This window comes from Podarcis tiliguerta (assembly GCF_965153285.1).
Source record: "Podarcis tiliguerta genome assembly, chromosome: 11".
Taxonomy (NCBI): Eukaryota; Metazoa; Chordata; class Lepidosauria; order Squamata; family Lacertidae; genus Podarcis; species Podarcis tiliguerta.
This window is the reverse complement of record NC_139544.1, coordinates 29,409,925-29,436,575: the sequence shown is the minus strand read 5'-3', so window position 1 is coordinate 29,436,575 and position 26,651 is coordinate 29,409,925. Positions and strand designations below refer to the sequence as shown.

The following is a 26,651-nucleotide window of genomic DNA, read 5'->3' as shown; positions in this document are numbered from 1 at the left end:
GGCTACATGTACAGGCCTGCAACAAATCATGGGAACACAGTGGTAGATGCAGTGGGCTTCAGAAGTCTTTGGTGAAACTGCCAACTTTGAACCAAGCACTTTAATGTAAAAAAAGCACACATTGCATAGGAGCACTTGACAAACTAGCTAGCTAATGTTTGTCAGCATTTTTTAACAGAGAACAGCAGATTTTGAGCCTTGGGTTTGCATCAGGTTATTCATCTTAATTGCTGTTTATAGAAGAGTGTCTGGAATGTATGGATAAGTACGACAATGCCCTTAACCCTCTTCACACCTAAATATAAAAACATATTCATTGCCAAAGGAGAACAGGGTGGGACTCAGCCTTCCAGTGCACTGTGTAAACAACTGCTCTTTCAAGTAGCTAGAAAATGTCAACAGTTATATAAGTCGTTGCTTCATTAGCTAATTTTTTAGCTATGCAGGAACTACATATTCCCGAGCACATAGGAGACATTGCCAGGGAAAAGGACTGTATAATAGTTTAACTGAATCAGATTATGATTTTTCACAAATAAAAACCAAATGGTGGAAGTGGTTAGCAATTGCATTTTTTGCACAGCTACATGAACTCCTGGCTTGTGAAGTTTTGTTGGCGCAGAAGCAAATCTCCCTGTTTTCTGGTGCCTATCTCTGAAAAAATCACTGTTCCTGTTTTGTTTTTTCTTTCTTTCTTTCTTTCTTTCTTTCTCTTTTCTGGGATGCTAGCATTTGGTGTTCTGTAGGTTTTCGCTTCATCCCCTCAAGTATCTAGAGGTTCAGTATCTGGGTGGGTGGGTCTTAGTTTAGTGCACCTGTAAGTAAATGCATGTATGAAGATATCAAAGCACGCTGCAGTGTGCAGCCTGACATTTCAACCATTCCAGAGTGAGCTATATTTCAAACTGCGTAATATATTGTTAAGGTCATTTATATTCTACTGTATCTGAAACCCATAGAACAAAAAACCCTTTTAGCATTTAAATCTGTAGAGGTTGATTCAGAGGGCAAGGGAAGAACCATGGGTGGAAACTGTAGGGAAGCAGATTTGAGCTAAACATCAGGGAAAACTTCTTTATGGTAAGAGCTGCTTGACACTGGAACAGATTTCCTCAGGAGGAGGTGAACTTTGCTGGAGGTATTTAAGCAGAATCTGGACAGCCATCTGCCAAGGCTGCTGTAATTGCACAGATGGCGCCGTGGTCTAAACCACTGAGCCTCTTGGGCTTACTGATCAGAAGGTTGGCAGTTCAAATCCCTGCAACAGGGTGAGCTCCTGTTGCTTTGTCCCAGCTCCTGCCAACCTAGCAGTTCGAAAGCATGCCAGTTCAAGTAGATAAATAGATGTCGCTGCAGCAGGAAGGTAAACGGTGTTTCTGTGCACTCTGGTTTCTGTCACGGTGTTCCGTTGCACCAGAAGTGGTTTATTCATGGTGGTCACCTGACCCGGAAAGCTGTCTGAGGACAAACACTGGCTCTCTCGGCCTGAAAGCGTGATGAGCACCGTAACTCCATAGTCACCTTTGACTGGACTTAACCATCCAGAGGTCCTTTACTTTTACCTTTTTAATTGCAGCCTGCATTGTAGATTCTGCATTGAGCAGCTGGTTGGTTTAGATGACCTCTGAGGTTCTTCCCAAACCTATAAAATTGTATGATTCAATGACTTTGACAGGGTGTAAAAATGCAGCACACAATCGTGTCATGTCATGGGGTGTATGGGCTGGAGCTTGTGAAGTGGAATATTGGGGTAAGAAGGAGGCATTGCAAGGACATCCCAATTTTCATCTATGAGTTTGAGCAGGCATCATGTCCAAACCTAAGCATTTACTTAGTATTGTACCAAATTTGGGGTTATTGCCAATTGCAGCAAATCAATATCTCTGAATAACATGCAAGTATTTGCTGCTCATTACTGTGAGATGATGAATGCAGGTTCACATTCTAACTCTTTAGTGCTAAATATATTTAGATTCCTTTATTTCAACAGGATTTCATTTCAGGTACATATGTGTAATCCAATGCTCTATGAGCACGTGAAGCCAGTGCAGAGACGTACAGATCACTTCCTTTGAAAGAATCCCATTTATTTAGGACTTTAGGATTATGGCCATTGCTGTAAAGCAATTCCCAATTTATCTCACCAGCCTGTACAACTATAACTTCTAGTGTAAAAAAAAGTACATTGAAACTTAGACTCTGCTTTTTACCTCAAAAATGAAGTAATGTTTGTTATTATTTAATTCATTCATTCCTTAAAAGTATTATTGTTCTTTACTTATTTCCCATGTCTACACTGTTCCTTCCATGGCTCAAAGTGGTTATTTATAAGAGGAAACTGGCTTGGATTTCCTGTTAATATACATTCAGCTACACATTCCTGTGTGCGTCTATTTCTATGTACACTTCTGTCCTAGCTTTTTTATATCACGTCAAGAATTTCATCCAATCCAACAGTATCCTCGGTAGTAGAATAGAATGTATTTTAAAGTGTTGGCTTTAAAATACTGTTTTACTGTGAAAAGTTCCAGCATAGAACACTTCTCACATTTCTTTTAGTGTAACAAAGTATAATATAAACTCACTCTAAAGGCTCATCCAGGAAAACGTTAACCATCCCAAACCTTCCAAATCTTCAAGTCACCTCCCCAAACCTTCAAATTTATCTCTTTCCTCCCCTCGCCAATTTCCCATGATGCTCGCTGCTTGAAAATTTGTCATGTAGCTCCTAGGAACAGAGAACACTGAAGGGTTTGGTAGCCCAGGCATGAGAGTTTGGCTCTCTCCTCAGTCCTCCCTGGACTGATGGTACATTTCTTGAAACACCAAGGTCCAGAAGTTTACTGGATGCATACCATGAGGCATAGATATATGTAGCATGAGCTAGAGAGCCCAGAGCATCTATGTGCTTTTGTGTGTGCCTGCTCTTCAGGCAGGTGTGCAATCAATCCTGGAAGGACGCATTTAATCACTGAAAACCCTATATCCAAAATGTGAATACTAAATTCTCATAACAAGAAGCCAGAATGTTTTGCTATTAAAAAAGTAAATATATTTCTTTTGTTAGGAATATAGTAAGCTGCCTTATATTGAGACCACTGGTGCATCTAGCTGAGTATTTGCATTGACTGGCAGTGACTTTCTAGGGTTTTAGCCAGATGTTCTCCCAGCCGTGTCTGAAGATGCCAAGGATTGAACCTGGCACCTTTTGCATATAAAGAATGTGCTGTACCAGTGAGCCTCAGCACTTCACCTTGTACGTCACTGAAATAAATAATACACACATGCATGCACATGCATAAGGAGAAAGCACTTATGCCTGCACACTTTGTGAAGGACGAAATTTCATATTTCAAGGCATGTCAATCTGAAGAACCAATTGACCTTTGAAGGGGTCTTTTCAGGGACAGAGGAACCAGGAGTGAGCAGAACACCACACACACCCTCTCACTTCAGTTTCTAGCCATGTTCTTATATAAAACCAACTAAATAAATACTTTTAAAAAATGCCTTTTGGTTTTTCCTCTGCTTTTGGTTGTTTTGCGTGCTTAAGTTGAATAGATTTAGCGTTGTGTCGTACTTTAACAAAAGGGAGCATTATCAGGGTTCTCAAATGATCTCGGCGGTTTGTTTTAAACCTTTCTGCAAGAAATAGCGAAGGATTAACACCAGCTGTTTTGAAAGATTATATTTTCTATTATTAGTGTTAGTGAAGAACATTAATGATCTCGCAGCTATATTTGAAGCTGTAGTTAACCGAAACAGAAGCATTACCAGGGCATTTTCTTTAAAGCAAATTCATGAAGCTCAATAGGAAATAATATGATCTTGAGAAGAAATGTTCCAAAACCAACATTTTTCACAGTAGACACATGCTGATATTTTCTCCTTCCTAGTAAGAATTTATTTTTACTCTAAATGATCACAGTGAGAGGAAAACATTGAAGAGAGATCTGTATATTTTATCAGGTGCCTGGAAATGTCAAACTGACCAGTGTTGGCGTCTGAGTGAGTCAGTTGTATTTATTTATTACATTTCTGTACTTATCCACAGAAAAGCTTTCTGAGCAGTTTTACAAGAAGGAGCTGCAGATCACTGGCAGAGCATCCTGCTTTGCATGCAAAAGGCCCCAGCAATGCCAGATTTACATATGGACTGAGCGAGCTGCAGCCCAGGACCACATAATCTAGGAGGGCCTCAGTCTATTGCTATTCCCCCCCCCCCAAGGGAAGGTTTTACTATCTAGGCCCAGTTGCCCATGCATGTCATGCATACTGGTCATACCGGTGAAAGTATGGCTGAGCTGATAATGAACTACTTCAGTGAACTTGAAATAGACTTCAGTAAATGTAGAGGACAATCATATGACAATGCGGCCAATATGGCTGGAAAGTATAAAGGCATTCAGCAAAAAGTTCTGGAAAGAAACAAGTTTGCAAAGTTTATTCCATCTGTTGGACATTCCCTAAATCTAGTTGGATGAACCGCAATTAACTCATGCCTGGATGCAATGAATTTATTTATGGCCAGAATTAACGATCTTTATTGTTTTCTCTCAGCTTCTACAAAAAGATGAGCAGTGCTTTCTAAAATTTCTTGTCTCTTGAGTCAAAGGTTCCTAAACATTTATCAGACACAAAATTATGAAATCAGTATCACAATATGGACTTCAAACCAGTTTGGAACACTATATTAATATATCACCCAGCCGAAATCTAAACTAGTGCTTTTAATTACATGCTTAGGACATGAGTTTCAGGGTCTTAGAATTCTTTTCTCAAGAAGGCAGCATTGAAAAACCCCAAACTCTTACTCAGCTTGGATTTAAAATCCAAGCTGAAGAGGAATTCACTTTTTTCTAAAATGGCCCTAGATTTCTAGCATACCATGTTAGTTATTTCTTCTTGTTGTTATCTTTCCTGAAGGAGAAGGATGTGTGGGTTCATATTTATGTATATATATGTATGTCATACTTTTTGAAGCTAGGCTCTCTTAGTTATTTTGTAACTATGTTATTTTAATTTATTTTTAATATTGGTATTAATTAATTAACTATTAATTAGATTTCTATACCACCCTTCATCTGAGGATCACAGGCCTGTTTATAATATAAAAACACAATAATACATACCATAGTAACAAACAAGAACATACCACCACCCACAATTTAAAAAGCCATGGAGTGTTTAATTAGCCAAAGGCCTGGGAGAAGACAAATGTCAATTGTTTTTGTTATATTGGTGTTTTGCTTTTTACACTGTAAGCTACACTAGAAATTGTATGTTGAAAGACAGTACAGAAATCTCGTGAACAGGTAAACAATCTCTGCCTTATTTGGATAGCGTTTTTGGCCCTCATCCAGCCTATTACTTATTCCAAACAGAAAATTGGAGATTTCTCTTGCCTTGTGGGACTTGAGGAGAAGGAGAGGTAATTGAGTGTCATCAGCATACTGATGATTCTGTACTCCATATTCTTTGATGACCTCCCCAAGCGCTTTCATGTACCCATAGGGGATGTTACAGAACCCTGCAGCACCCCACAGGAAAACTCCTGCAAGAAAGAATAGCAGCATCTTTTGAAACATACCCAAGTAGGATCAAACCTCCTGCAAGGGAGTGCCATTAACCTTGCAGTGTTTACATTCCGCAGTAATCAAGCATGCTCATTATATTTTCTTTTCTTTTCTTTTGCTTTTACAAGCTGAGATGTTTCAAGTGCAAAATAATTTTCAGTGATGTGTTCATTTCACAACGCAGATGTCATTCCCTACATATCACAGTATTATCACTTACAAGAAAATACAGTTGTCAGGATGCACTTTGAGCTCTATGTTAAGTTTAACTAGGCTTGCCATATGTCAGGAAAATTCCTGACATGTCCTAAAAATGGTGTCGGGGAGGGGGGGATTTAGCAAGGAATGGCAGGGAAAACCCAGATGTAGTCTTATTTTTAAAAAGCTCAACAACTTTGTGGGTGTCAGAAAGGAGACACACACACTTCACACACTGCCAGAAAAGGGAGCCACCTCCCAGTGTTGCAGCACTGTGGCCTAGCTGTTCCCTTCTGAATCTATGCCCAGGACGATGGCATAGGGCCTCCATGAAGCAAAAAATGCCAATTGAACAGTCTCAAATGTAAAACCTCCCTTGTAGCACAGAATACAGAAATGGCTGGATAACTTCAGCTGAAGCAACTTGCACCAGTAAAATCTGTGGAAATCTTCTTACCTATCCATGTAGGAAGCAGAAATGATTGTAATGTATGTTGCAATCAACCTGAGGCTCCTTTGTCTTGTCTCTCTTTGCTCTGCCCTCTTCATACCTCTTCTGGTCCTGGGAGACCAGTGGGGAGGTGAGCTGGTCACAGCAGGATGGGAAGACTCCCTGGCTTCCTTAGCAGCCTGCCTGATCTCTGCCTCTTGGCCCCCTCCTCTCCAGACTCGCTTCTGTCTCCGATTCTGGAATGCTGTCTGCCAAGCCTCTTCTGTTTCCAACACCACCTCCTCCCAGTCTGCTTCCTCTTCCCCCTCTGACCACTCATCATCGTCCCACCACCACTCCCCTGGCCCTGAGCCTTCCTCCTTTGGGAATTCCCCAGCTGGCTCCTTCCATCATTTCTCTGCATCCAGCCAGTCCATGACAGATACTCCTTGTTGTACTCTGCAACTGTACTCAGTGTTTAGTTCTTGAGAATGGGCTTTCTCCGCTTTATGAAATTCTTTGAGGCACCATCACAATCTGTTCTTAGCAGCAGGTGGAAACATTCATATTCCCCAAATTTGGGATCATGACTTTTTTCTTATCTTTTAGTAGGGAGGGGTGCAGTTGAATCATACATACACAAACACACACACACACACACACACACACACACACCTATAAATGTATGAGAGTCAACTGCATCCCCTCCCTACTAAAAGATAAGCAGAACGTGTGTGTGTGTGTGTGAGAGAGAGAGAGAGAGAGAGAGAGAGAGAGAGAGAGAATCTATTTAAGGTTGTTTTAACCTTGTTTTTACCCTTGTTTTAATGTTCATTTTTGCAAGCTGCTTTTAGTTTCATTGCTTTTTTAAAAAAAATAATGAATAAATATAAAAAATATAAATAGTAACAATTGAGAGCTGCTAGATTTCCATTGAATTTATTTCTCAGTCCTTGTATTTAAGAAATTGGTCTCAGAACGTTAACATGTACAGAGGTGGATCCTTTTGGTTTTCTTCCCTATTCTAAACACATTTTCTTTATTGTTATGTACCCTTTTAATGATGATTATGATTTTCCTTCCAGATTTCATTTTTGGCCTCCGCTTACACAAGCCAACAACTCTCAGAGGAAAGCTGCTCTGCTTTGGGCTCCATCACTCACTATCTCTATCTTTGCCAGTTCAGCTGGATGCTTATTCAGGTTAGTAAGTATATTACTTTTCTCTTACACTTATCCAGCAGTTGCTTGGAGTGAGCTGCTTTGGTAGACACTCCGCCCCAAAGCAGATAATAAATAAATATGACTAATGTAAACGAGACTGGGGCTCCATCTGCACTATACCTTGAAAGCAGTATTTTACTGCTTTATACAGGTATGGCTTCCCCCAAGGAATCCTGGGAACTGTAGTTTCTTAAGGATGCTGAGGAGACCCCCCCCTCCATTACCTTAACAGAGGTAACACTTGTCAGAGTTCCCTGGGATGGGAGATTGACTATTAAAACCACAGTTAAATTGATCGTTAAACTACAGTTCCCAGGATTCCTTGGGGCAAAGCCATAACAGTTTAAAGTGGTATGATGGTAAACCTTTAGAGGTTGTAGGCACTTTGCATTGTAGAGTTAAATGAAATACACTGAAAAAATATCTATAGCCAGAAAATCTCTGAACACTGGAGAAGTTACTTTCTAACCATACTTTTGGTACATTTTTTAATACAAAAAAATTGTCCACTTTAAAGAACTTTCTTCATAGAGGTATGAATATATATTGTAATGCAATGTTGGATCTTTGTGACCTCTGACTAACCCGTTCGGAATATTTTCCCATCCAGCATTAACCACAGTAAATGGAAATACCATCACCAATTAACTGTGGTTTATTAGTATTTATTATTTACATCCTGCCTTTCAGAATACAAATCTTTCTAAGGTGTACTACAAGCAACATCAAAATGCATTAATAAAATCACAATAAACAATATTAAAACATAACAAGCCCATCACTATACTTCCTGAAATAGGGCTGGATGGCACTAGGCCTAAGGTTACCAGATCTTTTTCACTGAATCCGGGGACACAATCAATCAATCAATCAGTACTACACGTTTGGGACGTTGATGCTGCAGCGATGGTGGTGGCAGAGGGGCGGCCACTGCCTTGACCTCAACTGCCACGTTTCCCCTTCCTCTGAGGCTTCTATCTCCTTTCTCCATGAGCCTGGGCAGCCCCTGAGTTGTTGGTTCTTCGGTGGTGGTGGTGGTGGGGAAGCGGTGCATGGTGGGTCAGGCATGGAAGGCAGAGAAAGAGGGCCGAGAGCAGCGGCAATGGCGAGGCTTGAGCAGTGCAATACCTCCCTTCCCATCGGAGCAGCCACAATCCCATTCCTACTTGCGTGCAAGCAGGAGGGGGCAGGGATCCCTCAGCTGGGAAGGGAGGCTTCCCGTTGCCTGAGAGATCCCTGCCCCCTCCTGCTTGCACTCAAGCTCTTATAGGCAGCATGAAGCCTCCCTTCCCAGCTGGGAAGAGGGATCCCTGCCCCGCTCCTGCTTGCATGCAAGTAGGAGTTGGGAGGCTGCTCTGATAGGCAGCATGAAGCCTCCCTTCACAGCTTAGTTTTTGGGGTCAGGGAAGGTGGAGGCAGCCCGGAAGCTGCATCTTAGAGCCCCTGCACCACCATCATAATGGGGACTTCTGAGCAGCTCCTGAAGCCAGTCAGAGCCAACTGCTCTGGGCTGCTGAGACTGCCACTGCTGTGTTTCCCAGGGACATTAGATGAAATCTGGGGACATTCCAGGGATGGAATTTCTCCGGGGGCTTATTCGCAAACCTGGGGACCGTCCCCGGGAAATGGGGACATCTGGTAACCCAACACTAGGGGAACGGGGGAGAATACATGGATTATGTGTCTCTTGTTTGCTGTATGAGGGCTATATATCCTATAGCCAGTGTGGTGTAGTGGTTAAGAGCGGTAGTCTCGTAATCTGGTGAACTGGATTTGTGTCCCCACTCCTCCACATGCAGCTGCTGTGTGACCTTGGGCTGGTGACACTTCTCTGAAGTCTCTCAGCCTCACTCACCTCACAGAGTGTTTGTTGTTGGGGAGGAAGGGAAAGGAGATTGTTAGCCGCTTTGAGACTCCTTAGGGAGTGATAAAGTGGGATATCAAATCCAAACTCCTCCTCCTCCTCCTCCTCCTCCTCCTCCTCCTCCTCCTCCTCCTCTTCCTCTTCTGACTTGTTCTAGGAGAAAATGTTAAGGATCACCAAGAAAAGCCCCCTTTTAGGTCATATTTCTAGGACCTTGTAGCTATACACATTCTTTCCAAATCCACATCTTGATGGAAATGACATCATTTGACTCATTCATAAGCTTGGGTGGGTAGCATGGATTGATTTTATTTTTCAGACCAGCAGCATTGCTCAGAGAGAAAAAGTGAAATCTTTGCTAACTGGTGCATACTCATCCATAATGAATGGAACTAAAATGCATTACAGCCTGCCATTCATTATAATTATACAGTTCCAGTGAGTCATAGAATTACTGCAAGAAATCCAAGAGGAGGAAATTAACTATCACCATAGAATAATTATGTTTATATAACTAAATTGATTAGTTCACATCATATACCATGAAACAATAAATCTAAATAAAACAGCTACACAATTTAGTGCCTTTGCGACTGGCTCTCAATCCAGCTTTCTTGTTGCTGTCCTTGTAGCTTTATTGAATGGCCTTGGGCATTCTTTGGCACTTTCTGTATCTGCCCTAGTTTGCTTTAAACTCTCTTCTTAGGTAACTAGGCTAAGTGGGTATTCAACTGTTTCTCTTTGCCCCTTCATCTTGCTGCAGGTTTTCCCGCGGGAATATATTAATTGCCTAATAGATAAAGTTTATGTTCATTCTGAGCGCAACCCACTAATATGTGAATCACTTATCCTTTGGGTGCCACAGAGATTCCTTCTAGTCATACTGTTTGTAGCTCTCTAGCTGCTGTTTGTTCTGGTATATTTTGGAGCAAAATTGCAGTGGACCATCCAAACAGTGAGTTGCATGTTCTTTGCATGTACTTTTACCCATCTAAAACAACATCAGGATCTGTTCAGATTGAAAAAAAGTTATGTGTCTGCAGTCATAACCCTTCCATCCCCTTGTTTCACCAACCAATTGTCAGAGCTATGAGCATACACCTAGGTTACTGATTCCACCTGTTGTGAGGGTTTTAGGGTGTGTGTGTTTTTTTGGGGGGGGACATATAAACCTGGTATTCTATAACTCTGACCCTATGGAAGATTAAGAGAATAGACAAAGGAAATACTCACGTCATTCCTAGCCAGGGGTGCTATCCATCATTTTAGAGGCTGCAATGACCGCTTCCTGTCAAAAAAGCAAAATGGAAGTTGCTCAAACCCCTACCTTCATCGCCACACATAACAGCAGGAAATTGCACAAAATACCTACCACACAGTGAAAATATTGCAGAACCATTCTGGACCTTTCACAAATGTCAGAAAAAGTGGTTTGATTCTGGAGTAGTGATGGAATGAAAACAACACCATGTGGGCGGATGCAGAAAAATCTGGATTTTTTTAAAAAATTGCTTTGGTGGTCACATGAGCAGCAAACTCTGAAGTAAATATTAAATCACACAAAATAGATATTAAAATTTGAAGTATTAAGATTTTTTAAAAGGCAATTGATTGAAAGGTGTGTTAGAAGAAGCTTCACTTTAAAGCAGAACTCTCAAGTGTAGTATTGTTCCATTAAGCTTTACACAAAGAGCCAATCATTTCTCATTTACTCCCTGGGCACAATAGAAACTTCTGCCTGAGTTCTTTCATCCAGCAGCCAGGAAACTGACTGTACCTATTTGTCTCCATATGGCTGGTTATTGTTACACCATAGCAACAGGAAAGGATTTGCTAAATTTAGACCTGCTGTTTGTATTTGATCTATTTAATTTTGGAGTACCAAACGATGAGAGACCTATAGCTATTGAGATAGACATGACACTAAGCAGGAAATGGTAAACAAGCCAAGTTCACACCAAACTTTGCAGTGCCCAGTTGAGTCTACGTATCATTCATGCGATAAGAGATAGGAAAGTAGGTAACTATGGTTAAACAAATACAGAAAACAAGAGTTAGGACACATAGTACCAGTTCTTAGAAAACAATCTGTGTTGCATGACTAACAAGACTTGTTCTAAGAGATAGAATTGATGGGATCATGGCTCATTGACTAAACAAATTGGCATAAATAAATTCCAGGGTTCATCTGTCTAGAGCTGGAGCTTGGCCTAGTTTTGTATACAAGGCCATGGAGTGAGCTGCTTTCTGCTTTCTGCCAAACATTTGTTGGCTCTTTTAATATCACAAGAAGAAGACAGCATTGCATAGCAGAGAATCAAAGCAGAGAATAGAAAGCAAAGGTTGAGGGAGTTATTAAAATAACGGATAAGCAAATAAGGAAAATGTGTGCATTTGTAATATATCACCATATCCATTGTCTGCATACAACATTCCCCCGCCCCCTGATCTCCCATTTCTCAATATGTGCAGAATTCTGAAGATACATGTGCTGTACAGGTTCTTAAATCTCATGTTACTTAAATATTTTAATAAATGCCATATTTGCAGGCATGAATCCTCCCTTTTAAACTGGTGTGAGTGTGTGTGTTATGAAAACTCCTCTCACCAACTGCCAAATGCTAGTTATCATTTTTACCCAGAAAGGATTGCACAAGCAAGGCTGACTCTTGCAGGCATTGACCCAGTTAGGCCCTAGCTTACATTCAAGGTTATATGTGTGATTGGAGAAACGGCTGCCATACTCCAGTTTCTCAAAGGCAGACATAATGGCTTGCATGCCATGGAAATAGTTGGCTAATTCTGCAAATCAAATGATGAGGTGGGCAAAAGCACCCCTCCCACACTATTGCTACAATTTAAACTTGTGCTGGGCTTTTCTTACACACTTTTACATGTAAAAGTTATAGATTCATAGAGTTGGAAGGGCCCTTGTAGGCTACCTCATCAAGCTGCTTGCTCAGTGCTAGCAAATCCAAAGCTAGAACATCTCCAAACATATGGCTGTCTAGCTTTTGCTCAAAAACCTTCAGCAAAGCAGACCCCACCTCCCCACTAAGTAATTGTTTCTATAGTTGAACTGCTAAGTTTCTCTTCATAGAATCGTAGAATGGTAGAGTTGGAATGGGCCATCCAGGCCAAACCCCTGCAAGGCAGGAAACTCAGCTAAAGCATCTATGACAGACGGCCATCCAACCTCTGCTTAAAAACCTCCATGGAAGGAGAGTCTACAACCTCCCAAGGCAGACTTTCCCACTGTCAAACAGCTCTTACTGTCAGAAAGTTATTCCTGATGTTTAGTAGGAATCTCCTTTCTTGTCACTTGAAGCCATTGGTTCGAGTTCTACCCTCTGGAGCAGGATAAAACAAGCTTGCTTCCTCTTCCATATGACAGCCCTTGAGATATTTGAAAATGGCTATCATATCTCCTCTTTTCCAGGCTAAACATACCCAGGTACCTTAACCATTCTTCCTCAGAAAGCTTGGTTTACAGACTCTTGATCATCTTGATTAGCATCTACCAACAGATCTAGGTGATTTCATGTTTAACTATAAACTGTTCTCCTGCAGTTTAAACCCATTTAGCCTAAACCTGCATCAGCAGAGAACAAGCTTTTGCCCTCACCTGTGCTTCAGGTGTTATGAAGAGTGCTATCATCTCCCTGCTCAACGTTCTCTCCATTGGACTTGTTTTCTCTACCATCCCAACCTTCTTTGTTCCCTCCTCCAAACCCATTCCAGTTTGTCTACATCCTTCTTGACGTGTGTCTTCCAGAACTGCACGCTTTACTCCAGCTGAGTATTGCAGAAGTACAACTGTTGCTTCAGCGAACACACTCGACTCAATTCCACTCCCCTCCTGGGTGCCCCACCCTTAATAGCTTACAGGGAAACAGCAGAAGGACGTTTCCAGTTTGATTGGCAGATAGGACAAAACCACACACAGAGTCTACTCAGTTTCCCCACTGCAAAATGAACTGTTGCTTCTCATGACCTGGAGACAATGCTTTTATTAAGGCATGTAAAATGACACGAGTGCTTCTTCTTTTTACAGGCACATAGCACTACTGATGTGTGTGTTTTTGGTGTGTGATGATAATGATGCTTGATTTTTTGAATAGCCTTCTCCTTATGCATAAAGTGTTCCAAGGCAATTTACAAACATAGCCTTGAAAACAGCTAAAATAATTTTTAAAAGTACAAAAGCCACCTATTATAGGCTTAAAAACAAAACAGAGTGAACATCTGGATACCTTTTCATCTAGCTGGAAAAGCTTGTTAAAACAAAAATGTCTTCAGTTCTTGATTGACCTCCAGCGTTTTTATTATGGACAAAGCCTGGTTGCTGCTGCCTGTAGGAAAACTACTTTTGCCACGAACCCCCATGTTCAATTTCTTAGCACCTCTGTGAGGTGGATTTTATGAGACAGGAAGGTAGGGAAGATTTCCTCTCCCTGCTGCCTGCCTCTGTTTGCACCGTTGTGTCTATTAACTGTTTTGAAATGAAATAAGGAGAGGGCAGAACGAGTTTGGGGTGTCTGGAGATGGAAGCATGGCCTTCTGTTGGATTGGATTGGGGAAAAAAATATTTCATCTTTTTCAGTGGGATAATTAATGTTTCTGAGGTGAGTTTTGGAGAGTTTGCCCTTAGTACATGTGTCTTTATGGTGAAATTGTGTAACCTCTTTATATTAAAGCTATGGAAATGGGATTTTACTAGGATGCCATTCATTTATTAATGGGAAGAGTATGAGCTGTTCGTGGCTGGGCAATATAATATTACAATATTTGATGTCAACATTTGAAACTTGTACAAAATAGAGCCTTTGTCTGCAGACGAATTTGTTGCCATTTATTTCTTTACCTCTTGTGTGCTGATTGAAAACTTGAATTGCCATCCTGAAAACCCTTCAATATATATTATTTGTTTCAGCATATTCAAAAATGTGGCTGAGTTTTTGCAGTAAACCAATACATATTTATGAGTATTTTATTTTGCACAATAATAAGTGGTTCATATCAAACCTATTGATCCAGGACTCTCCATTATTCCCTAGGCTGTTAATTTCTGGTATGTCCTGGTGATGAATGATGAGCACACAATAAGGCGCTATCTAATGTTTTTCCTTCTGGGTTGGGGTCTTCCGGCTTTTGTGGTGATTCTACTTTTAATCATCCTTCGAGGAATCTATCATCACAGCTTGTCGCAGATCTATGGCCTGGTCTACAATGATCTGTAAGTATATATGAAAAAAACTCAAAACAAGAATTGAATGAATATTTGTTCATTTCCCCTGTCTTATAGACTATACACACTTAATGGTTGTTTGTGTGCTGCTGATTTTTAAACTGTCCAGTCCATTTAGCCAACTTTATTGAATGTACCTTTCATGAAACAGTAAGATTCAGGCAGGACATGGGCTAAAATCTACAACTTTTGACAACATATTATGCACCTCTCTACCAGACGACCACAATGTAAAGGTATTAAGTAAACCCAGGAAGGGGTTAGTGAGATTAGCGATGCATAAACTTGCCTCAGTCTATTCCAACATTCATTCTTACTTTCTGCTGTTCTGCAAGTGGTTTATTTTGAACAAGTCTTCCATCCACTTTGTCCTCTATGGAAATACCGTATTGTCCCGAATATAAGACACACCAGCAAATAAGCCGCATCTTTAAAATTCAAGGCTTATTTGTGGGTGCGGCCTGCCTCCCGGCTCTGCCACCCTGAACAGGGGCAGCCGGTGCTGGCGCTCAGCCCCCTGCTCCCCAAGCCAGTACCGGCGCTTGGTTCCGAGTGCGCTGCACACCTGCCTCCTGACACTACTGCCTCCCGGCACTACCTTCCCTAGCTGGCGTTGGGGGAGGCTTGGGAGCGGCTGCTTCCGGGGGAGGGAGCTGTACCGCTTTGCCAGTGGCCTTTCCCCCTTCGTTTTGACAGCTGGGGGGAGGCGTGGGAGTCATGGGTAGGTGGCACACCATTGTCCGGCACCCCTGATGGCCCTCCTGGGCAGCTGTTTCAGCAGTGATACTGTAAGGTGGTGAATATAAGCCACACTTTAACTTTTCACAATCAGAATTTGGGGGGAAAGTGCGGCTTATATTTGGGCCAATACGGTACGTGTATATTTTTTCCACATAATGCACAACAGATCCACATATCTCAGTCATCAACAGATACTTACAAATAATTTTCCTTCTCTGTGTTTTCCCTTTCAAAGTTAATTAATTTCCACAGGGGTAGCCCTGTTTAATACAATGGTATCTTGGTTCTCAAATTTAACCCATTCCCGAAGTCCGTTCCAAAACCAAAGCATTCCAAAACCAAGGTGCGCTTTCCCATAGAAAGTAATTCAAAATGGATTAATCCATTCTAGACTTTTAAAAGCAACCCCTAAAACAGCAATTTAACATGAATTTTACTATCTAACAAGACCATTGATCCATTGATCAAGACCATTGATAAAACGAAAGCAATAAACAATGTGTTACAGGCACACAATCAGTCAATCAGTAGCTGAACTGGGTTCCACAAAACACAGTCACAAAAACAAAACAAAAGAGAGCCACAAAAACACCAAATAAAGAGCAAAAACAGACAGACCGCAGCATAACACTCAAATCGGAAGTGTGGCACTCAAAATGGAAGTCTAACACTCAAAACGGAGCACATTTGGCTTCTGAAAAAAAGTTCGCTTACTTCCAGGTTTGCAGTGTTTGGGTTCCAAGTTGTTTGAGTATGAAGGCGTTTGAGAACCAAGGTACCACTGTATATTGCAGCAAAACCAACAACAATATTTTGCAAAGTTAATGAAGTGGCTAATAGTGCATCACAAAGCTATCTGTGGCCGAAGTTTTACTCATCTTTACTCATAAGTAAGTCCCACCAAATTTACTCTCAGATGAGTGCGTCTAAGAAAGCAGCCTGTATCGTTAACTTGATTTCACAATTCAGTATATACTTGTCATCCTGTCTCCATTCTGCCACTCAGGCGTCAGGGAGGGACAGTTTTAATATTTTACTTGTGACATAGGTCAGCCTTCCCTAACCTTGATTCTCCAAATGAATGCCAGCAGGTTCTTATATAACATAACAGGAATTACAGTGTTTACCTCAGCAGTGTGTCTTCTGGGCTTGTTTAGCAAGAGGAACACAAGTGAGCAGGCTGAATTATCATAACCTCATCTCGGAATAGTATTTATTTTAGGTTGGGGTGGGGAGGAGGGAGGAAGCCCTACCTGCAAAGAAACAGTTAGGAGCTCATTTAAGGCTTCTGATTGTTCATTTGTAGCCATATCTACACCTGTTCTGCACCTGATGACAGATGTGGGACAGGAAAGCATGGTTTGTGGGGAAAGCCTAAGTAGGCTTGTGGGCTAGACATTTCCCATCACTGTTTTAGAATAATACCAACAGCTTTGCAATATTCTCCAATAAAAACATTTAATGCCATATTTAAACTGCACTGGATACTTAGAAATGCATATCCCCTGACACTTGCGATTTGCAAAACTATATGCCCCTGTTGATGCACTATAAACAGCATACACTGTTACAAACTGCATCAATTAGGTCTATTTTTTAATGCATTTTCCATTTTTCTATTTACACATCATACATTTTCCATCATACAAAATTTCTCTACAGACTTCCCAATCCAACACTCTGTGGCATTCTAGATATACCTTACTTTCCTGCATATCCGTTAATTTCCCCACATGATTTTTTCTCCTTTCATTTCCTTCTTCAGAAGGCGGTTCGAATCCCCACGACGGGGTGAGCTCCCGTTGCTCGGTCCCTGCTCCTGCCAACCTAGCAGTTTGAAAGCATGTCAAAGTGCAAGTAGATAAATAGGTACTGCCCCAGCAGGAAGGTAAACGGCAATTCCGTGCGCTGCTCTAGTTCGCCAGAAGCGGCTTAGTCATGCTGGCCACATAACCTAGAAGTTGTACGCCGGCTCCCTCGGCCAATAAAGCGAGGTGAACGCCGCAACCCCAGAGTCGGTCACGACTGGACCTAATGGTCAGGGGTACCTTTACCTTTAATACTCTCAATAATGCACTATTGGGTACTGCATTCATTAGATCTATCTTTAGGCCTCAGTTATAGAGCTTAGAAGAGGTCTTATGAAGCAAAAGGGAATGATTTGGCTTTTTGTGACTTCTGCAATTAGTTGTGGATAGGTTTTTAAAAAATATAAAAATAAAAATTAAGAATTATGCACATTCATTTTTAGACAGATTGCAAGCTGCCAACAGCTCTTATTTTCAAAACCAGATAAACTTAATAAAACCGCAAACAGTCTGTTAAGCTGGGACTGGAACCTAAGCAAATGGGTCATTTAAAGGGGAAGCCCTTTTTTACTCAACAAGGAAGCCCCTTGGGAAAAATTGGAAACAGTTCACCACAATGACATTTCATGTTAGATGTTTTAAGCTTGCAGTCATCTCTGTTTACCGTAAGCAAGTAAAGGTTTACTGTAAACCAGTAAACGTTGTTCATGTTCAACTAACAAACAACATGCAAGATAGCTAATCTCATATGTTGTCTGAAAAGTATTATTATGTTGCAGATTAGTTATTTATCTCCAGATGTAGTCATATTAGACTACTCCCTTTTCATGGAAAACAGTCTTAAAACCAAAAGAAGAGCCCTGCTGGATCAGGCCAAAGGCTGATCTGGTGCCACATAGTGTTCTCACAGTAGTCAATGACATGTCTTGGGAAGCCCACAATCAGGACTTGAATGCACCCTTCAAGTTTTAAGCAAGCTTTAAAATCCCATCTGTTCCAGCTTCTTTTTTATAGATGGCTTTATGATTCTGATGTTGAAATTTTTTAAACCTTCCAGCTGAGCTATAATAATAAGGCTTTATTTGCTGCCAGTGTGTTGTGTTTTCAAATAGCTGTTTTGATTTTATTCTTTCTATTTTTTTTTATTGTTCTGTAACGTAGATTTTGTAAGTCCCTTGTGAGGGCATTTTCCCGGAAAAGCAACCTAAAAATACTTAGATAAGTAAACAAAATGATCTGTTGAATATCTTCCCACCTTGTGGCCTGACACATGCAGGCAGTGTTTAGCCTGGTGTTGGAAATCTCTAGATTTTCTGCCCTGGGGGACTTCGGCTTCCATGCGAAAGCCTCACTTTGGCTGGAGTGACTCAAAACATCATGGGCACCATGAAAGCTATGCATAGTTTTTTAAAATGTATGTTTAATGTATAAACATAGTTATGACCCAATACTACCTCTGGGAATACTACAAGGGAATAGAGGGAACAATTCTGCACTGGACATAGTGAGAGGGTTTATGGATGAGGGAAATGTCTAAAACTGATACCTTGTGATAAAGAGACATGTGGGACCTCCTGACTTTAGGAGTGCTTGCGCTTTTGCATGCAGAAGATCTCCATGTCAATCTGGCATTTTCAGGTATATGACTATGAAAGACTCCTGTGTGGGATGCTGCCAGCCAGTGCAGGAAATACTGAGTTGGATGGACCGACAGTGTCTCAAAATGCAACATGCTCCCCCATACAGTCCCCTCATTCTTGAAGATTAAGCAGTTGGGAATATGCTGGAGTGCAGATGGCAGAAGACTTGGGTCACATCCAACCAAACATGGCTTAGAGCCTGTTTGAGAACATGCTCTGTGGCGGTATTGGCAGCAAAGAAATCTTACTTCACTGCCAACATTGCATCTGCAGAATGCTATCTGGCAATGTTGTTCCAGTTTGTTAGAAGAACTGCATAGCCTCCTATTAATAACCTGCGAAACTATCAAAGGCGTGCTGGGACTTATTTGTGAAGCATTTTAAGGATTTTCAGTTGCTTCCGTCTACTGAGATGCCATATTGCAGGGCTTGCCAGCTTTGGAACCGGTGGGCACACTTTGAAATCTGGGCAGCAGTCACACTTTGTCCTGCCCCTTACCTTGTGTTGAATAGAACTTATGTGGATACGACCTAGAAAACTTCCATCTTTACACCTATCGTAATGTGCCACCATTGCTGGAGTTGCAGCCTCAATTGTTTTGCACTGGCAGCAAAAAAGGAGCAAAGTGTGAGACAGGTATAAGGTGCAAAAACAGAAATGCTTTCAGGGTATTTGCAGGGATGCAATGAAACTTTAACGCCCAAAAATGGAGGTGAAGAAAAGGAGGGTCTGGCAGTTGAAGTACAGAAACGGAGCAAATTCTACCCTAATATAATTTGTGTGCATACTGTCCCTGACATTTCCTTTGCTTTTTAAACACATGCACCTGATGAATGGGATTAAGTGCCACACAATTGCAACTTGCCAGAAGGAACCATTCTCTCTCTCCTTCTCCTCTCAATCCCATGAAACCCAATTTTGGGGGCAGGTGGAGAGGTGGGGGGGGGAGGCCTGTTGCAGAAGTCCTCACATACAGAGCTTTTGCTAACTTGATTAGTTAGGTGAATCCAGTCCCCCACCCCCTTTTTCAAACTGCATGTTATCAGCTTACTGACTGTGTTATTTTCCCCCCAACTGCACACTAAAAAAAGCACAACCTGATGGGGTTATTTGTATCTTGGTACCAAGAAGAACATTAAAGTGGGTAATAATGGCTCAGTCACGACTCAAATTGTTAAGACTTTAATTAGATAAAGGCAACAGCTTGAACTTCAAAAAGCAGCTTTCAATCATTTTGAAAGGCTCCACTTGTGTGACATTTTAAGTGACGGGCACTTACTTGATTAACCTGCGTGTTCATCAGTTGTCAATCAGAGGGTCACACCCTTGTATGTTCTTTTGGGCATTATCCCAAAATAGAAATCCTTTAACATAAAAGCCATCCTGTAACCTATATATAGAGAGAGTCAATCTTTTATTCAATCTCCAATTACAGAAGTTTAGAGACATCAATGAAATTAGCAAGCAATATCCCACCCCCACCCTGTTGCATTAAGGGGATTCATTGTGAAGGCCTAAGGTATAATCCATAGAACACTGTTTATCCGATTTAAAAGTGAAATATGTAAGATTTTTTGCTGACACATTTTTCCCCTTTAAATTGCTGTTGGAGCAACTGGTACTCACCCTGTTAAGGGACTACAAGCTGAAAATGAATATCTGTTCCCCCAGGGCTCTGGGGTAGGGAGGCAGAGGTTGCCACATGGTGCAACCTCAGTTGGAAAGGGAGAATCACCAACTTCTTGCATGGTCAGTGGAGGGGATGACTGCTTGGAGTTGCCCTCCACCTGTTCATGCTTGACCCTCTATATGCTTGCCCACAATCCAATTGCGGCATGGGCACAGGGTGTGTGTACCCTGGTCACCCCTGGTGTATTTAGGAGGGTGACCTGGAGCAGACTGCCCTTTTGGTTGACCAATGGCAGATTTACCACCTACCCCAGACTGTTAGGGGCCTGCTCAGTGGGGAAGTGGGCAAGTTGGCGTGGGGACTTTGTTATGGTTTATCGGCTGCCATATTCATGGCCAATTAGGAATCTTCTCCTGCATATACTAAGGTGAAATGTGCATAGGACTGCATATATTTTTGAAACATTAACATACAAAAATGCATTTTAGCCTTGGGTTTATGGGCTCTCCATGCAGTCAAGAATACCAGTTGCTCAGGACTTCTAGTCATGTAAGAGGCTATGTGTGTATGCCTACATGTGTAGGCTTTGTTTTTCAGATATTATACTGAATGCACAATGACAAGGTTGATCTATGCGAAATGAGGAGCAGAACCTGTGCTTCTGCTCCCCTCTCCACATGCTTAATCTATACGTGGGGATGGTCGTTTGTTTGTAAAGGGCTCTCATTTCATGAAGAGCACTGCTTAAGTCTTTTGTGCATGTGATTATACAGCTGCTGGCTTTGAGTGCCCTGTCTCAATATTCACATGTAGAATCCCATTTAGTATTTCAACCCAGAGAAGGACTTCAGGGGGAAATGGTGCCCAGTAGTATAGCTGAGCATTACCTGCTGCACAAATTTGTACAATGAAGCAGTTACAGTGGTGCCCCGCAAGACGAATGCCTCGCAAGACGGAAAACCCGCTAGACGAAAGGGTTTTCCATTTTGGAGGTGCTTCGCAGGACGAATTTGCTATGGGCTTGCTTTGCAAGACGAAAATGTCTTGCGATTCCTGGGGGGGGGGGGTTTCCGCTCCCCACCCCCTTTTTCTAAGGCACTAAGCTGCTAATAGCCCTTTAGCAGCTAATCCGCTAATCCCTTAAGCCTTTAATAGCCGCTAATAGCCGCTAATCGCGCTAATCCGCTAATCCGCTAATGGGCTTGCTTCGCAAGACGAAAAAACCGCTAGACGAAGAGACTCACGGAATGGATTCTTTTCGTCTTGCGAGGCACCACTGTACTTGCAAATTATAGTGACATCAGAAGGGCTACTGTGGCAATGCTGTGACACTGCTAATAGCACTTTAAAATGTCTTCTGCTTTCCCCCTTCAATGAAGACCCTCAAGGTAGCTAACAAAATATAAAAGCCAACATAAAGACATAACACCATCACTGAAACAACTATATCTATATCAAGAATTGGCCGTGATGTGCCAGCACAACAAATTGTTCATCACTATGACCAGGTGTGGCAAAACAGCGGAGCACAACTGTGTTAGGTTGCACAGAAACTGAAGAAGTGGAAGAAAGAGAGAGCAGCTACAAGTGATTTACAAGCCTTTCTAGAGGCCTTTTAGCTACTACAGTTATGCTGGCAGACATCTACTTTTCTGCAGTAAGCAGGTGCAATAGAAATGCAGACGACAGGCAACAGAGCAGAGTTCCTCCACCCATTTGTCTTGTATAAGATAGTGCTGGAGATACATTGATGCTATTCTGTAGACAGTGTTGCTAAGTACTACTTTCATTGTGGGAATAAGTCCTTCGTTCATTGCGAGCATGGGGCTACAGTGAAAAAAAAATCCTGTAGTATTTCTCCTGAGAGCTTTTTATAACTTTGCAAATATTTACCACCATCAAGGCAAGGGGGAAAAAGAGGAACCTCCCTTCCTTAAAAAAAACCCAAACAAACCCAGGCAATAATCAGTGAGTTGTGCCTCTAAAATGTTTAAAATAGAAATGCTACCTTGTTACAGAAATACTATGTTGACGTCTACTTGAGGAAAGAAGTGTGTTTTTGCTGATTGAAACTGTAGCCATTTTTAGATTGTGAAGAAGAACAATTTAGCATTTAATTTTAGAACGGTTGCAGCATACAGTATTTCTGGATGAGTGGAACACCCATGCATGATGCAATGATTCCATATCTGGCACAAGCTTCCTGCAAGCAAATCCTAGGTACCTGAGTGGGTGGACATCTACATCTGCATTCATCTTAACTGACCACAGTGGGGCTGTGACTTGGATGCAACTCTCAGGGGGTAAAATGTTAGATGTGGAGCTGGAAAAGATGTGCATTTAGCTGTGTGATCGCTGCACACACAAAGATGTTCAAATGTTAGATGATATGTGGTGATTTTAACTTCCAGGGGGAACTTCCAGTTATTAGTCTGTTGCACCAAAAACAAGTCTTGTGACACCTTAAACACTGCCAAAGACTAGGTGTGGTAGCAATATCGTACTTCTGGGACAGAATACTATATACTTTTTTTCCTGCAAATGATTGTGTACCTTCCCCCACCCCCAGTGTATGCATGTTAAATCAGACAGATACTCAGAAATATTTCCAGTGTGTCTCTTTATGTGTGTGAGAGAGATGTTTGCCCAGCATTCCAGTTCTTAGAATGATATCAAAACCTGAACATTTTATAGCTGACAAAAATAGAGAGCATTGAGTAGGCTGATCACACATTCGTTTAATAACAATAGGTGATACCCAGGTCATAATCAAAGTAGATTCCATTGAACTTAAGGGACTTATGCTACTTATGCCCATTGATTTCAGTGGGTCTACTCTGAGTAGGGTTAATGTTGACTATCACTCAGCTGTTGTAATTTAGAGACTAGCAGTACCAACCACAAACATACTCAGAATCTCATCAGGAGTGATTTTTCAGTTTTGCCCACTTGCAACATTAAACTCTGTGGGTGGTATTCAGCTAAGTTTTACTCCAAGTAATCCCATTGATATTAACAAAGATGACAAAGCTAGGTCTATTAATTTCAGTAGATTTACTCCAAGTAAAATTTAGCTGAGTTTTGCCTTACAAATGTATTTGATTTTTTTAAAAAATCCTACTTTTCTGTATAAAAGACAAATAAAACAAGTCTAAACTGCTTTAATCAATAAAGTTAGATGGGACAGATTTACATTATCATTCTTAAAGGACATTTTTGTCCTTTAACCTGTCACCTGTCCTACAAGACTCACTTGATATTTGTCCTCATTTACTGGAGCTCAGGCAGGACAGCTTATACGTTGTTTTCTTATCCTTTCTTTGCATATCCTGAACATGAAAACTCACATATTCTTGATTCATGCAAAATAGTCAAGATAACATTCGGCATCACATTTTCTTGTGGTGGGAAAGGAATAGTTCTGATATACCCTCAACACTGTTTCTTCAAATTTGATTTAATAGCTTTGGGGACAACACAGATACTTCCCAGTCATTCTCAACATTACAGCACACAGTGATTTGACTTATTCAGCTATTCAACTTTACATCTATCATCACTGAACTTGTTCCTTTTATGTTGAAACTTCTGAAATGTGACTTCAGCCTACAGTTTTCAGAACAGTTTGATAAATCAAACTTGTAAATATCTTGAAATGTATAGAGACACAAATAATTTGAGTGGTGACCTGCTAGCTGTAGAACTCTTTTCTCAGTGAAACAGAAAACAGCTGATGCTGAAACTAGGGATGTCACAAACCCACCTCCCTGTCCTTCATGAAGCAGTTTTTCAAGAGTTCCAAAAGGGAGATAAAGGGTGAGTGAATGTACTTTTAATTGAATGAATGCATAGTTAGTAGTTTCAAAGCACGTTAACAAAAACCAGGCCACTTCACCTGATATATGGAGTGAAAAGTGCAAGGTATCAGTGCACTGCAAACAAAGGAGGAAGCCAACTTCAGAAATAAATGCAGTGGATCCTAAACTGCATTTGCAGCTTTACAACTCTTCAAAAAGCATCAAAATAGGTGCAGTTCCAAAAAGAAGACGACTCCCTGCTTTGATCAGTTCCTCTTAAACATAATTCTACAATCCAGTAGAATCAAATCAAAATTTGTAATACAACCTACAGAGATCTTAAAGGATGAGCTGAAACACACAAACAACAAAAGCGAAAGAGCAAAAATCACTGTTAATGGGAGGCATGTTGAGTTGTTTGTTTGTTTGTTGTTGTTCTCCACTGTAATATGAATCCAAAATATTATTTGTTTCAAGAAAATGCCAATTCAAAATAAACTGTGTTGCAGGCAATAGCAACAAGTCCAAAAGTTTCAGTATGTCATTGAGTAAATAGAGTCATACACACCACAGCTGTTTTTAAACTTGGGACACGTGAACAGTTGATACGGCTCATCTGAGAACTGTTTACTTTTAAAGTTGCTTGCGCTCAGAGCAGAATGCATTGTAGAGAAAATTCCCTGTTGATGTTGCATTGGCAGTTAAGGGGATTTCTGGTGAAGTCAGGTACACTGCATGAAAGAGAAACCAAAACAAGAGCTCTGTAAATAGTAATAAAGGGAAAGTCCAGCATATGTGCAAAAGGAAGAGGGTAACTTTAGTTTTTGTTTTAGTTTTCTTCTGTTCTACAGCTAAATATGCCCTTTGGTTGCCTTATTAGCTGATTTGAAAAGTTATCACATGCTGTTGAATTTTACATTCCAACTACGAAGTTGTTGTACCTTTATGATCAAAAGTGCCTGCCAAACGGGCCTGTATTCAGTCCCTAAAGCTTCCATGTGGTACAGCTGTACTCAATCAGAAGCCGCATAAGCCACATCAGACGTTCAGGTTCCAAAGAACGTTCACAAACCGGAACAATCACTTCCTGGTTTGCTGCATTTGGGAGCCAAAATGTTTGAGTTGCAAGGCGTTTGAGAACCAAGGTACAACTGTATTTAATAGTTAAATGTTTTTTTATATTTAGTGATTGTTTATAAGTTGTGTACTTGTGGTATTTTTGAATTTTTTTATATTTAAAATAATAAAAAGGAAGAGGGTAGGGCTAGCCTTGCTTTCCTAGGAAACCTGGAGTGATATGCAATGTAATCTATGTTAAAATCACCTGGCAGTATGCTTGTTCCAGAAGTGAAATGTTTCATTTTGTACTGCAAGAGAATGCATAAGCAAGTTGTTGGTAATTTTGGAATCATCCACTCTTCTGTTTGTCCTGTGATTCCTAGGCACGGGTTCGGGAGGTTTTTGTTCTGTCCTGCCACTTTCCTTGAGAAAGCCTGTGGTTTACTGCTGAATCAGAGAAGACATCTGTTGGGTTTTCTGTGAACTGACATTTGTTCAGTAAACAGTGGGCTTTCCCCAGGGAAAGCAGCAGAACGAAAGAGAAACCTATTGGACCCATGCTAGAAATCATGGGACAAACAGAAGATATCAAGAGGCAAAGGAAAGCGTGGATGAGCCCTTTGTTGTGTGATCCATTGCACAATGAGTTTCTGCTAGTGCATCTATTGCATTGGAGTCCCCTGTTGTGCAACATTAAAACTCACTCATGTACTGGTGGAAGAGCCCTTGCACTAGCAGACAGAGAGTACTGGATGCAGCCTTTGGGGTTTTCATAACTAGCGGTCTGTGCTTTGATGGAGGCTAGGGCAAGCATACACAGTCTGCTCATACGAAGCTGCATTGACTGAGCATGGGGAGTGGGATCATTCCTGCTCACTTTGCCCCAAACTTCTGAGTATGCCGGAGTTGGGTTGAGGCCTCAAGCACAATGCCACTCTATCCCTCCCATGTTTTCAGCCAACATAGTTTTATTATGTGAATGGGGTTTCAGGCACCATGAAAATGTTTAGAAAGAAAGGTGTATGCTGGAAAACAGGAGCTATTGGATGGCTTGGAAGTTACATCACAAAATACAATCCAATAGGTGCCTGTGACACTACTGCATAATCTTTCCCACAGAAAACTGTGCTTGTGGGTGGGTGTGGGGAGAGAAAACCCTCAAGTAACCATAGTAAACAGACCGATCCCTGGGAAATTGTGATTTATTTGGAACTGAGGCAGTATCATCTGAGCAGATGTATGATGTCTGTGCTGCCCTCCTGAAAGAAAGTTAGTGTCTGGGAAGACTCTGACTATGAATGCAGCAGAATAGCTATGGGGCAATTAATCTACATTAGGTGATCTTTAGCACCCATAAAAGTTGGTCAGCTAAAAGATAGCTCCCTGTTTTATTCTGTGGGAGTTACATAGCAACAAATGCCTATAGCAATCTCATT

General features: G+C 41.2%; 1 protein-coding gene and 1 long non-coding RNA gene across 7 annotated transcripts in view; one reads left to right on the top strand and one right to left on the bottom strand.

Moving 5' to 3' along the window:
- Window positions 1–26,651, top strand: part of ADGRV1 (adhesion G protein-coupled receptor V1) — a 230,132-nt gene that overhangs the window by 160,620 nt on the left and 42,861 nt on the right. For all 4 annotated transcript variants that reach the window (XM_083403548.1, XM_083403549.1, XM_083403551.1 and 1 more), the window contains 2 exons: window positions 7,290–7,406; window positions 14,349–14,527. In XM_083403548.1, the coding sequence (XP_083259674.1) occupies window positions 7,290–7,406; window positions 14,349–14,527 (296 nt within the window). The remainder of the gene's footprint in view (window positions 1–7,289; window positions 7,407–14,348; window positions 14,528–26,651) is intronic.
- LOC310660111 lies at window positions 3,980–12,971 on the bottom strand. 3 transcript variants are annotated; one of them, XR_014503200.1, is made up of 5 exons: window positions 12,917–12,971; window positions 10,664–10,781; window positions 10,525–10,579; window positions 5,406–5,554; window positions 3,980–4,619 (listed from the first exon to the last, which is right to left on the bottom strand). It is a non-coding gene; the product is annotated as an uncharacterized lncRNA (long non-coding RNA). The 3 variants fall into 3 exon arrangements; XR_014503201.1 differs by lacking the exon at window positions 3,980–4,619 and having other exon boundaries at window positions 4,734–5,554; XR_014503202.1 differs by lacking the exons at window positions 3,980–4,619; window positions 10,525–10,579 and having other exon boundaries at window positions 4,734–5,554.